Genomic DNA, 12,525 nt, shown 5'->3' with positions numbered 1-12,525 from the left:
TTCCACTTGAACGTTCGTCGCCGGGACCACCGGAGGGGAATCCCTCGCTGCTCGATGGCTGCTCACCTCCTCGTGCTTGTCCGACTCCAGCCTCTCCGGGGACGCCTGGTCGCTGGTCGAACCCTGCAACACCCCGGCCACCGCTCGATCATTCAACCACGCACGTGTCGTCCGCAGCTGTTCACTTCGGGAGGGGGTTGGGGGTTTACGTCAACAACAACAAGGGGTTTGGACGGTCACATCATCATTCTCAACACGCAGCGCTGGTTTTTTGAGTTCCAGGTGTTGTAACAGCTCACTGCATCCCCCTCATTAACATACCTACTGCTTAACAGACATCTCATAATATACTGTTTTAGAACTTCCGGGGGAAAATACCACACACCTGCCCCCCCCCACCAATGGTATATGCGGGGCGTGTAGAGTTGTGAGTGGGAAATTTTCTGGAAAATGTATTTTTTCCCTTTACCAAAATTGATTTACGTAAATTCAGATAGGTTGATAAACATTACATAATAATTTATTTTTTGTAGATTGGAAAGTAGGTACTGTTTAAAAAAAAATTTGTTTCTATCCATACATAGAGAGTAGCAGGGGCCCTAAACCAATCTCAAATATTGAGTGACACAGCAGGTGGTAAAGAAAGGGAAACTGTGCGTTTAATTTGGTTGTTTTGTAAAAGTGTTCATAAAATTTATTTATGTGATTCTGTGAGAGTATAAACTCTGAAAATGTTCTGATTTTACAGAACAGGTTTTGGTAAATCACTAGAAAATCTTCCAAAAGATACTTTTTGGGAAAACTAACATCTCTTGAGTGTATGTATACAGTACATATGCAGTGCTGCTCATGGCAAGAGTTTGTTGCAGGAAATAATTTTTAAAGAACTCTATACAAAAATTTAGAAGATTTTTGAAAGAGTTTTATTTGAGATTTTAAAGATAATTTTACTATCCAATCATTTTATTTTTGTTTAGTTTGTATGTTAGGTAATAAGTTAAGTTAAGAGGTATTGTTAATTCAATAAATACTTAACGAGTGTGGGCTAGTCATGAAATGTAAGGTCTTAAGTTGGCAATTACCAACAAGGTACTAAAAATTAGTATCACGCAACATTTAAGCATCACATTCGTTCAGTAATATGCAATTTTTTTTTATAAACACATTTCATAAAAATAATAATACAGAAATCTTCTTGTTTAAAACCGAAACTGACCTGAAAAAAAAAATGAAACTATAAAATCTCGACTCTATAGCCATTACGTAGCAAAGGAAGACCGAATGAAATGTTCTGTTAGGTTTATGAGTGTGTAAGTAGTCAGGGGCGTAGCCAGGGGGGGGTTTTAGGGGTTGAAAACCCCCCCTTAGCACCAAATCATTAATTAATTTCTTATTAATCACTCAAACAAATTTCATATTAAAAATTAATAAAATTTTTAACATTACAATATTTAAATTTAAGTACCGAAAACTGCTAAAATAGCACTATTTTAAACCTTAAAATCCAAAATTTTCCCGGGGGAGGACCCCCAGACCCCCGGTTTTAATACGGGGGTGTGCTTCCTAACACCCCCCATACACAAGTCCTGGCCACGCCACTGTAAGTAGTCCAGACGAGGTGTAGAGGTACCGTGCTGTCCGAGGCGGCGGCCGCCAGCACGGCCGCGCTGTGGCCGTACTCCAGCAGGGTGCTCTGCACTCGGCGCTCCTCCTCGGCCGGGGGGGGGTCTCGCCGGCGGAACAGCCTGCGCGGGCGGTACACCTCCTGCGCACACACCCCCGCTCCCTTCAGGCCTGTGCTCCGGACCACACGGGGTCACAGCCGTCAACTGTTTCACGTACCCCCGTTAACACTGCACTGAAATGGAAACCAACAGTAACGATAAGCTCTGAGTATTTAAAAACGTGTTTAAAAGAAAATTTACACATCAGACAATTTAGTATTTCCGTTAAATAAATAAGTGGTAATGACCGAATGAATATTAGATTACAACTTTAAAATACATTGTTTTATATGGGCAAACTACCTACACAAAGCGCTTGGAATACTGGGCTGAAGTTAGCTCTATCCGCCAGCTCTATCGTGCAGCACAGAACAGAGAGATCAGAACAACAGCCTAAGTCATTCCACGCAACTACAGTAATTTCCACACAAGTTTTTATTTTTTAAAACCCACTTTGCGAACTTTCTCCACTATAGCCGGTACATATCCTTTATCAAAGTGTGCACTATCAATAAAAATTAAATTCAGAGTGCAAACCATTTAACAAGTTTAACCAGGGTTCTAATATGTTTTGTGACAAGAAACCATGAAAATCACACATTCAAGGATATTAGAGCCCCTGGTTAAACCTGTACGATGGTTCGCACTCTGAATTTAATTTTTATTGATAGTTCACACATGTATGAAGATCACTATGTATCTGCTATATTGGAGAAAGTTCGCAAAGTGGGTTTAAAAGAATTAAAACTCGAGTGAAAATTCCCGTAGTTGCGTGGAATTACTTAGGCTGTTGTTGTTCTGAGCTCTCTGTTCTGGGCGGCAGGATAGAACCGGCAATTTCAACTCAGTCTCAGAATCTAATAGTGAGACCAAAAACATCATGCGACTTTTACGCGAGAGTTTTTTTTTAAATCAAAATTTTGACTTCCTAAAATATTGGTGTAACGATTATGCGATAAAACACGGTATTCATGAATATTAAATATTTATTTCAATTCTTGCAAACCCCTACCGCAGCACAGTGCTGCCACCTGGTGGCAGAAGTAACAACTAGATTCTGAGTGCGAGCAGCTTGACTGCTGCCATAAATGGAAAATGCAGATCCATAGAATGCCAGATGAAACACATACCTCTCACTGTTTCTTTCCTTACCTTCTGTATTTCGAAACTGAATTAATTTTTTAAGTGTTGGTACAGTGAGGAACAAGGTAGTTAAAGATTCTATCACACATTATTTATTTCCCTTCATTGTTACAAGAATTTTAACATGATCTCAAAATTTAATAATAAATCTACTTGCAAACCGTCTGACAAGCAAGCAAGGAAATAAGAGAGTTCAGTAATGAAACCGTCTGTACATAATGAGAAGCTGAGTCCTGGACCAACCTACAATATTTCAGCACGAAGTGATGGTGCTTGGGCGTCGCAACCGGGGGGGGACGGGGGGGACACGTCCCCCCCAATAATAAAAGTCTTCAATTTCGTCCCCTCCAATAATATATTTAGTTTCGTAGTTATATTAAAAATATGATTTCTGTGATATAACCCATACGTTGCGCATGATGCATTTAGTCCAATCGTGGTAATGTGAGCACTTTTTAATTCGATCTTCGTGTAAAATCAAAATCAGGTCCCATACCGAATACAGATAAATGTTAACTGTGTTTTTACAAATTTGTTCTCTGAAAATATTTTTTTTATAAAAAATAAATTATATATTGCAACCAATTATAATTAGAATATTTAGGAAAGAAAAATGCCTGAAAACCACCTTTTTGCACCTTCAAATCCCAAATTTTCCCGGTGGAGGACCCCCGGACCCCCTGATTTGTTTCCCCACGGGATGGATATTCCTCAACAACTAAATCAATTGAAGTCCCCCCCCCAAAAAAATATATCCTTGCGACGCCCGTGTCCCTCGCGGAGACCCACCTGCGCGAGGCGGACGTGCTGCTCCACGCCGCGCAGCCGCGCGCGGTCCCGCTGCTCCTCGGGGAGGCTGAACTGCTTGTCGAACTGGCTGATGGCGAGGGAGCGCGTCAGGTCGCCCCTCTCCTCCCGCGTCTCCACCGACTTCTTCACCAGCCACTGCGCACGGCACGGCCCCCGGTGGGCTCCCTAGAGCAGCCACTGCGCACGGCACAGCCCCCGGTGCTCTCTCTGTCACATCACCGTCGTTTCAAGGCTGCTCCCGTAGATCCAACACCGTGGCTTCTTTCAAACTTACTGTTTGGTTACAAATTATATTAAATATTTCTAAAACTTAATTCGCGAGCTTCAAAATATCATGCACGTGATCATAATTTAAAAAAAAAAAAAAAAAAACAGCTGCGTAACTTTGTATTCCTGTTAGGAAAAACAATTAGTAAATTTTTGGTGGACAAATTTGTAATGTGACATAAAATGCAAAATTTACATTAACACTCCTGGATTTCACGTCAATTTCCCTAGCGTATTCCAACTTCCCTGACTTCTCCCTGACTTCCCGAGACGTGACCTCCCTGCAGCCGTGTTACCACTCAACAGGAACTGGACCGAGATCACTTTAGTGGCACGTGATCTGACCTCGCAATCAGCACAACTACTAAAAACATTTGGCAACCTTTCAATGTTGCAATCAAATGTATTTTTACTAGGCTTAGTCTTTAAATTTTAATATTTTGGGGGAATTTTTTTTAAGTGACTTTACAATCTGGACTCACAATGGTCCATCGCGGACTTCCATTTCCGCTCACATGACCTTAAGCCAACCAGAAGGCCAGGAAATTTCCAACCGTCCGTTTTTCAAAAGCTTCCCAAGTTTTAACTTTCGACGGACGGATGAAATCATACCACCATCTCAATAGCTGTGAAGGACATGTCTGATCACCACACGAGCATGCTGTAAGAGAGGGCCACTCCTCCAAAATGTTAGCAACATATTGCATTTGTATTGAAGTTTACTTATTTGTGTTTGGCTGCTTCCAATAAATGTTTAAAGACATTTTTAATTTTGATGTTTTATGTATAATACAAAATTTGACCAAGTCATAGAAAAGTAATTAATTACCTAAATTACGTAATAAACATATTAATTAATATACAAGTGAAAAAAAAAAAGAATTTAATGATTCATAAATCCTAACTTTCATGACTGTCAATCTACTCTACCTAAACAAGAGAAATTTTCAAGACTTTTGAAGCCTTCACGTCTATTGGCAGCATCAAAATGGAAAAGTATTTGTGGTGGGGACACTTCTTTATCCCCACAAGCCAACTCAGATATTCAATAGTAAATATTTTAACTGAACACAAGCTGGTAACGAGTGGAGCGCCAACGACGGTCGACGGACGAGCAGCGGGGCGGGGCCGGCTACTGACCTGGACGACAGGGAAGATGTGGATGAAGTCGAGGCCTTGTATCTGGTGGGGCTCGATGGCGTGGGGGCACTTCATCTGTGGCAGCACGGCCACTATCTTCTCCGTCAGCGCGCTGTGAACACGGCACATCGAGACCACACATCAGCGGTCTGACCAACAGACCCCACAGGCCACTGAATCCTTTCTACTCAAGAAGCCACCAAACATTAAAAAATAAAATTCAGAAAATAATTAGTCTAGAAATTTAAAATCTATTCCCACCTCAAATATCTTATGTATCAAATATCAACATATTAAAAATTCTACTCGCTGATTAAAAGCTTTAAGACTGGAAACCTCCAAAAAAATACCTGTATTACGGAATGTACAATACATTCTGGAATGTACTAAACTGCTCCGGTTGTTATGATATTGTTAATTCTTGGCTTCGACCTCATAAAATACCGTCTCAAAAACCAACCTCACAGGAGAGAAAGAAAATATTAATAACCAGACTCAAGAGATACATGAAACGATAGCGAACCTCCAAATGAAACTACTCATAAGTGCTCCTAGTGGTCTTAAATCAATAATAAATGTGTTAGGTGTGTTTTGGCCACCGCAACATTTTACATTTTTGTTGGAGAAAACTTTTATTTTTGATGTACTACATTCAGAAGCACTAGTTCTTCCAAAATTACACAACATACAGTGTTGAAAACTTAAATGTGTTTTTGGCTGCAGTCTGGTTGACAGCCCAAAGATTCGAGACATGTCCAGTGACCCAGAGCTAGCAAGGTAACTGTCCATGGCCTATTGTAAGGAATGAAGACAGCACTTGCACAGTGATGTTTCGAGAATCCATGGAAAACCGTAATCAGGTTGGCCAAACAGGTATTTGAACCCAGGTGCCTTGAACGTGAGTTTACGTTTTCCCTTGGCACCACTTTGCTCGGTGCTAGCAAACAGGGTCGAAGGTAACGAGCAACCAAATTTTCGCAAACATCGATAGCTGTCATTAAGTGCTACTTCAGTGCTTTTCCACTTTTCAAAAAAACTTCCCCCGCAAAGAGCTGAAGACGAGCTGTATCGTGCTAAGAGCCCGGGGCGGCAGTGTGACGGCCGTGCTGCTTGCACGTCAGCATGTCACCAGTCCGTGTTCACTGCGCTTGGCACATGTCTGTAGGATCAGGGTAGCACAGTTCCAACTAGCACACAAATTATTTTGTTGCAAATATCGATTTCACTTTATCAATGTTTTACTTTGATTCTGCGTGCTTTTGGTATATGTAAATTGCAAATACTACAAATGACATGTTCCACGGCCTTGTACCACGATCAAAGGCCCAACAACTAAACTAAGAACCTGGGTTGACACAAGTGCACGGCTCTCACATCTTCTGGCCGATGGTGAGGTTCTCCTGGAACAGCAGGTCGATGTCTACGTCGAAGTTGCAGGTGTCGATGCACCAGGTCATGCCCCCCACCACCTGCAGCACAGGGTGGCCGTGCTACATGCGGCACGGCTCATCCTTGCTGTCAGCGCTGTGCTCCGTTGCCAGATACACAACTTCATAGTGTATAGTAAATAAAATACAGAATGTCCATAAGAGTATGCCCCAGTCATAACTTTTAACAGTATCAACAGCAAGTGTTGTAGAATTTTGGTTCAGGGTCACAATTAAACAGTAACTTGCATGCGCGAGTACGGCTTTGTTTTTTTTTCTCGCTTGCAGCGCCACCTATGCATAATGGTGATCAGTAGAGAGTGAACCTGTAAACTTTATTTGCCAACAAGATAAAGCAGATGGAGCCCCTCCCATTGTACGGGAGAGTGGTTGAATGTCGGAGTACCTGGCCGTTGGATTGGTCGTAATGGTCAAGACGACAGAGCTCTTTTGTCGCTGGCCTCCACGTTCACCTGACGTAACGCCAAGCAATTTTTTTTCTTCGGGGCTTTATAAAAGATTGTGTTTACGTTCCACTGCTATCTAATGATTTTCCAAGGTTGAGACACAGAATTGAAGGGGCTATTGCTTCCATTACTCTGGATGTGTTAACCAAAGAGTGGGAATAATTAGTGGACTTTAGGTTGGATGTGTGCCGTATAACTAAAGGTGTACTACAGGTGGAACATTTGTAAGAAAAACGGTTAGTTTACCTTCAATTTGATGTATGATTTGTTGTAAATAGTCTAAATTAAACTTTATAATATACCATTGAGACTGGGACATTCCTTTATGGACATCCTGTATTAAAACTGCATCTGAAACATTGAATACAGTAATGGCAAATTTTAAGTGAAAATTTTGAAAATAAATTTTTTTGTTGGATTTCATCAAAGTCATCATATAATAATATTAAATTCTTACATCTCAGGAAACATTCCAAGTTACTCTTCTGAAAATTAAGTTACATATACATTTTTAAAAATTTCCATTACATTATAAAGTTGTGTATAAAAGTTTTGTGCAAACTGAGTACACTGGCAACAGCAGCACACACCAGCTAATAGCATATACCGTGCGTTGGAGAGAGAGAGAGAGAGAGAGAGAGAGAGAGAGAGAGAGAGAGAGAAAAAAATGTCCGGTAAAAGGCACACTGCAAACAAACACGAGGCACGCTATAGTCACACACACAACACTGAATTGTTTCAGATTTATAACTATGTATATAGGTACATACATATAAATATATGTATATATGTGCTTTGTATTATAGACCAAACAAAAAATACATAACACAGTAATTTTATGTGTAACCTAAAATTATTTAAGGAGGGAGTTGTACAAACTAATGCAAAAATTGCTCAAATGCATATCTCTGTTTTCTTAAAGTCTTTTACCTACGTAATTTGTAGCTCGAAACCACAATGGTTCAATGTAATACTGAAGTATTTTTCCATAGCCTTATTGTTACTACCATATAAAAAAATCTCTACGGAATGACTGAATAAATAAATAAAATTAAAAATAAAATAGCACACCAAAATACTGACAACATTAGTGATCATAAGATTTAAAAACAAACTAAAGTTTCATAATTTTAAATAACGAAAGATTTTTTTTTGATGTGTTTTTAAGGTCTAAACAGTGTTTGCCTGGTGTTCAGCGAAGCCAAAGGTAAAACATATCCAGAAGTCGGTTCTGAGATTCAAACGTGGAGTGCCTGTCCTGTATCTCCGTACAGGGATGACGACGATGGAGGTTACTACACCAGTCCTGGGTCATCACTAGCGCAGTGACCAGGTGTGCCCTGCCTCCTGTGCTGGTGGCAAGCAACACCCGGGCACCAAACCCGAGACACACGTTACAGATCTCGGATGAGGGGGACTCACTACTCATGGCTAGAGACATGCAAAATTCGCGGATTCATTTCGCGATAGGCTAGCATCAAGACAACCATACCTTCGTACCGCTTCTGCGATTGGCCCACATTTTATCCGTGGAACGGTAAGCCGATGGGAAACACTAAACAAGAAAGTGCCGAATTACGGACAGCCTAGTTGAGACGTCTCACGCGTCAGTAGCCAATGAACAGGTGTCATTTTCGCGAGTATTTAAAGGACTGTGGAGTCTATCCTAGAGGTCGATGAATCCGCGAATTTTGCAGGTCTCTACTCATGGCTCATCACTAGGGACATGCAATAATTGCATGAGCCATAACTTTGTTTACACTCGTTTCGGTGGATTGTCTTGTGAGAAAACATTAACATGCCGAGATTCCACTTACAAAAAAAAAACTCTGAACACTGTGAAATTGCCGTCGGAAAACGGAATTTAATTTAAATAAATTTTCAACTTGAATGATTGATTGGGTCCGAAAATTGCTTGAAAACAAAAGAAAAAAATATGTGTATGTTTGTGTCTGTGTATAGTTTAGTTTGTTGGTGGTCCAGGCGACCGGCGTGGACGTGCCTTGTCGAAGGCGGACAGGCCCTTGATGCGGGCCCGGAAGTAGCCGGCGGCCACCAGCAGGTCGATGATCTCCTGCTGCTTGGCGCGCTGCTCCTCGTCTTCCCGCACGTCCGGCTGCAACACCGCGCTCCCGTCCGTGCACCCACACAACCACGCCCCAATCTTCCTTCCCCTGCCTTCAACCTCCCAAAGTTCCTCAACCACTGCTTTCAATATTTTACACAACGCTGCATTAAAATAACTGTCTGTTTTTACATATCCGTGGCACACCTGTGTCTCCATATGGGATCTACAGATCAAAAACTGAATAAATAAATAAAAAAAAAAAAACAGATAAAGCCTGTAGGTACAGGTGAAAGCACTGATTTTCAATATTTTCGTTGCTATAGTGCAGCAATTCCCAAACGGTGGGTCGCGACCCACCAGCGGGTCGCGGAAGGCCTACAGGTGGGTCGCGACTCGATCCTAAAACTATCAGAAACCATCGAATAAACCATCATAAAGAGATAAGAAAAATCTAAACAAATCGAATTGTGTGCAAAAACATATATATTGTTAAATAAATAACTGTTTTGCTACAAAGTGCTTATATTTTGTCAACCATTTTCAAATCAGAACACAAATTTTCTATCAATAATCAATCGGAATTTTTTTATATATATATATATATATATATATATATATATATATATATATATATATATATATATATATATATATATATATTCAATATTTGATGGTAAATTATACATACCCACATAAGGAAGGGATAAGATACAAATAAGGTTTTTTACTCCACCATGGACTGATGGACCATGGAGGTATTCCTATAAGGAAAGGTGGGTCGCCAGCTGAAAACGTTTGGGAACCACTGCTATAGTGTGATATATACAGATATACATTGAGAAAGATAATGGGAGATAATCGGCTTGTGTGTGTATGTGTATGTACACACACACACACACACACACACATATACATATGTAGATAGAAGTAGCGAGAGGAATAGAGATATACGTAGAGAGATAGATGGCATGTTGATAGAGAATTAGATAGAGAGAGATAAAGAGATGCTTTGTATAAGTGTAATTACCTAATTCAAACAAATTACAAAATGAAATTGACTGAGGCATTGATTGAGCACAAGCCGGGCATCGGCTAGTAAATAAGAGTGTTTAAGGTGCTCAACTAAATATTTTACTTTTTTTTTTTTTGTAATTACTCAGTGTGGTTAGCAGACCTGTAATAAAAAATTTCCCTAACTTTTCCAAGCTCTGAAAAAACATTTTCCCAGACCACTATTAAAAACTCATCACTATTCAATAACTACTAAAAACACATCAACATTGCAACACGCAGTTATAAATTTGATTATAACAATGCTGTTGATAGCAATGAAGTCAATGTGCATGGTCACAGTGCTGACATACTTACGAGTAAATACAAATGTAACAGATACAGGTCAGAAATGAGGGAACCAATACAATATAATACAATATGTGGAACCAATACAATTCAAAAAAGTATAGTTGCTAGAGCTTTCACTTTTCAGTAACTTATATCAATTAAAAATATTCCCCGACTACTTAAGAAACTCCCAAACTTTTTTCCTTGTTTGCTAAAAAAATCCCTGACTTTTTTTCGTGTTGCTAGCAAGCCTATTTTCAGTCCTGCATATTAGTTCACTGCATGGTTAAAATGTTTGAAATCTTTTTTTTTCTTTCCAGGTTTACATTACCAAATATATCTATCAAATGTCAGCAACCTTATGCAACGCATACACATGTATTTATGATGAGGGTAATATTTTTCCTGTATTTTATATGGGTCCCAACTGACATGCTAAAACCAATGTTTAATGAAATTTAAAACACTGTAGCCCTTTAACTATAAATAATTTAACACATATTCTGCCCCTAAGAGGATCAAAATGGTGATTTTTTTATTTTAGGAAGAAAACTAATCCTATGGTAATTTTAAATCATTATCTAGATGGGTGTGTTAAAAAAAAGCTAATAAAAATCAGAAAAATTAATATGTTTACTTCCTGACATTTTTTGATAGTTAGTGTTGAATAAAATGGAAAAGCTACAGTATTATTTCGTAACTTAAAGTAGGACTGTTTTCCAGTAGCGTGTTCATACCAGGATGTTTAACATACGGTGAGTCTGTAAGTCCTTGGGAGCATCAGTTAGTTAATGTTCTGTGTATTCCGTAGTACTTATTGGTGATTGTTCGATATCATTAATATATAATTTCAAGGTTAGATTATCACTGTTGCTGATTTTTTCTAAAAAAGAAAGGTATTTTGCTTTAGGTGAGCTACATTGATAAATAATATTTAATAGGTAATTTAATCATAATTAGTATTACTAATGTACCTCTGGTTTAACCAACTTTCACTTATATATTTACTTTTTTTTCCTTATTTCTTTTGTAGGATTACCAAGACTTCATGTCAACAAATCTACTAAAGAGTTATAGGGTACAGACCTACTATACCTAGTATAAGAGATATATTGTGGTAAAGTCAATCCCAGGCAAAGACACTGAGCAAAAGCTGTGGGCTGTAATCATGTTGTACACTATAATGTAAAATTTTGAAAGTTGATCGCCAATTTTTTTTTTATTATATATAACCTATGCTGTCCGTCCAAATATGAAAACAAAAAAAAACTTTTGGTAATCCTGAAAAAAGTCGATTTTCTGAAAGAAAATTATATATACACACATATGCATATATAATATAAATTCCAAAATGATTTCTTCTATTACCTGACATGTTTTTCAATCATTAACCAAGAGGGTGTTGTGATATTTCAAGTATTATAGCAATAATTAGCCCTTTTAGAGTGTGGTAATGTTATGTTAGGTAGGTACATTGAAAATAGTGTAAAATTGTGAGAATGGTTGGTTAGGTTAGATTAGGTAAAGTAAAAATACTTCATAATAGTGTGGACAGTTGACTAGGTTAGTGACATTCAAAACTGAAACTAAGTCCAGTGGCAGGCAGTCCTGCCTACTTTTCCCGTTCCTCCTCCTAAACTATTTCCATCCCCTAACGCCCTTACTATCACCAAGTTTATCCCTCTTTCTGTTCTCCTGCCCCGCCCCACTTCCTTCCAGTGGACTGTCCCACCCCGGTTCCTTCGTCAGTTCTGACGGTCTAATTCAAAACTGTGTGGACGGTTGGTAAGGTTACGTTAGACACATTTCATATTGGTAATTCCTAAACAACCGTTCCTACGATTTTACAGTATTTGAAACTAACTTGAACTTCCTTTTCTGTAGCGTCTATCTTGTCCGTCTTCATTGCGAGTTTAGGGCGCGCCACAAACATATTTAAATACTTTTTGAAGTTTGTGTTGTGATTTTCCTCACTCAAATCCTTTATTTTTATTTGCTGGTTTGTTTAGATCATAGAGTTTTCCGTTCTTTCCTCCGACATGCGCATGTGTCTACTGTGTGTTCATGATTCATTATCATATGACTAAGGGCAAACGTCTTGAATTTTATATTATAAGGTCCCATTACTAAAAACTTAA

General features: G+C 39.1%; 1 protein-coding gene across 2 annotated transcripts in view; it reads right to left on the bottom strand.

The window, feature by feature from the left end:
* Window positions 1-12,406, bottom strand: part of LOC134540585 (coiled-coil domain-containing protein 93) — a 28,886-nt gene extending 16,480 nt beyond the window's left edge. For both annotated transcript variants that reach the window (XM_063383412.1, XM_063383414.1), the window contains exons 1-7: window positions 12,252-12,406; window positions 8,981-9,094; window positions 6,459-6,553; window positions 5,085-5,196; window positions 3,657-3,812; window positions 1,631-1,765; window positions 67-123 (exon numbers count right to left, since the gene is read on the bottom strand). In XM_063383412.1, coding sequence (XP_063239482.1) covers window positions 67-123; window positions 1,631-1,765; window positions 3,657-3,812; window positions 5,085-5,196; window positions 6,459-6,553; window positions 8,981-9,094; window positions 12,252-12,320 — 738 coding nt within the window. In that variant the 5' untranslated portion in view covers window positions 12,321-12,406. The remainder of the gene's footprint in view (window positions 1-66; window positions 124-1,630; window positions 1,766-3,656; window positions 3,813-5,084; window positions 5,197-6,458; window positions 6,554-8,980; window positions 9,095-12,251) is intronic.
* Window positions 12,407-12,525: the final 119 nt, after the last annotated feature.

This window comes from Bacillus rossius, chromosome 17 (genome assembly GCF_032445375.1).
Source record: "Bacillus rossius redtenbacheri isolate Brsri chromosome 17, Brsri_v3, whole genome shotgun sequence".
NCBI lineage: Eukaryota > Metazoa > Arthropoda > Insecta > Phasmatodea > Bacillidae > Bacillus > Bacillus rossius.
Note: the sequence above shows the minus strand (reverse complement) of the source record. Positions and strands in the feature narration are given on the sequence as shown.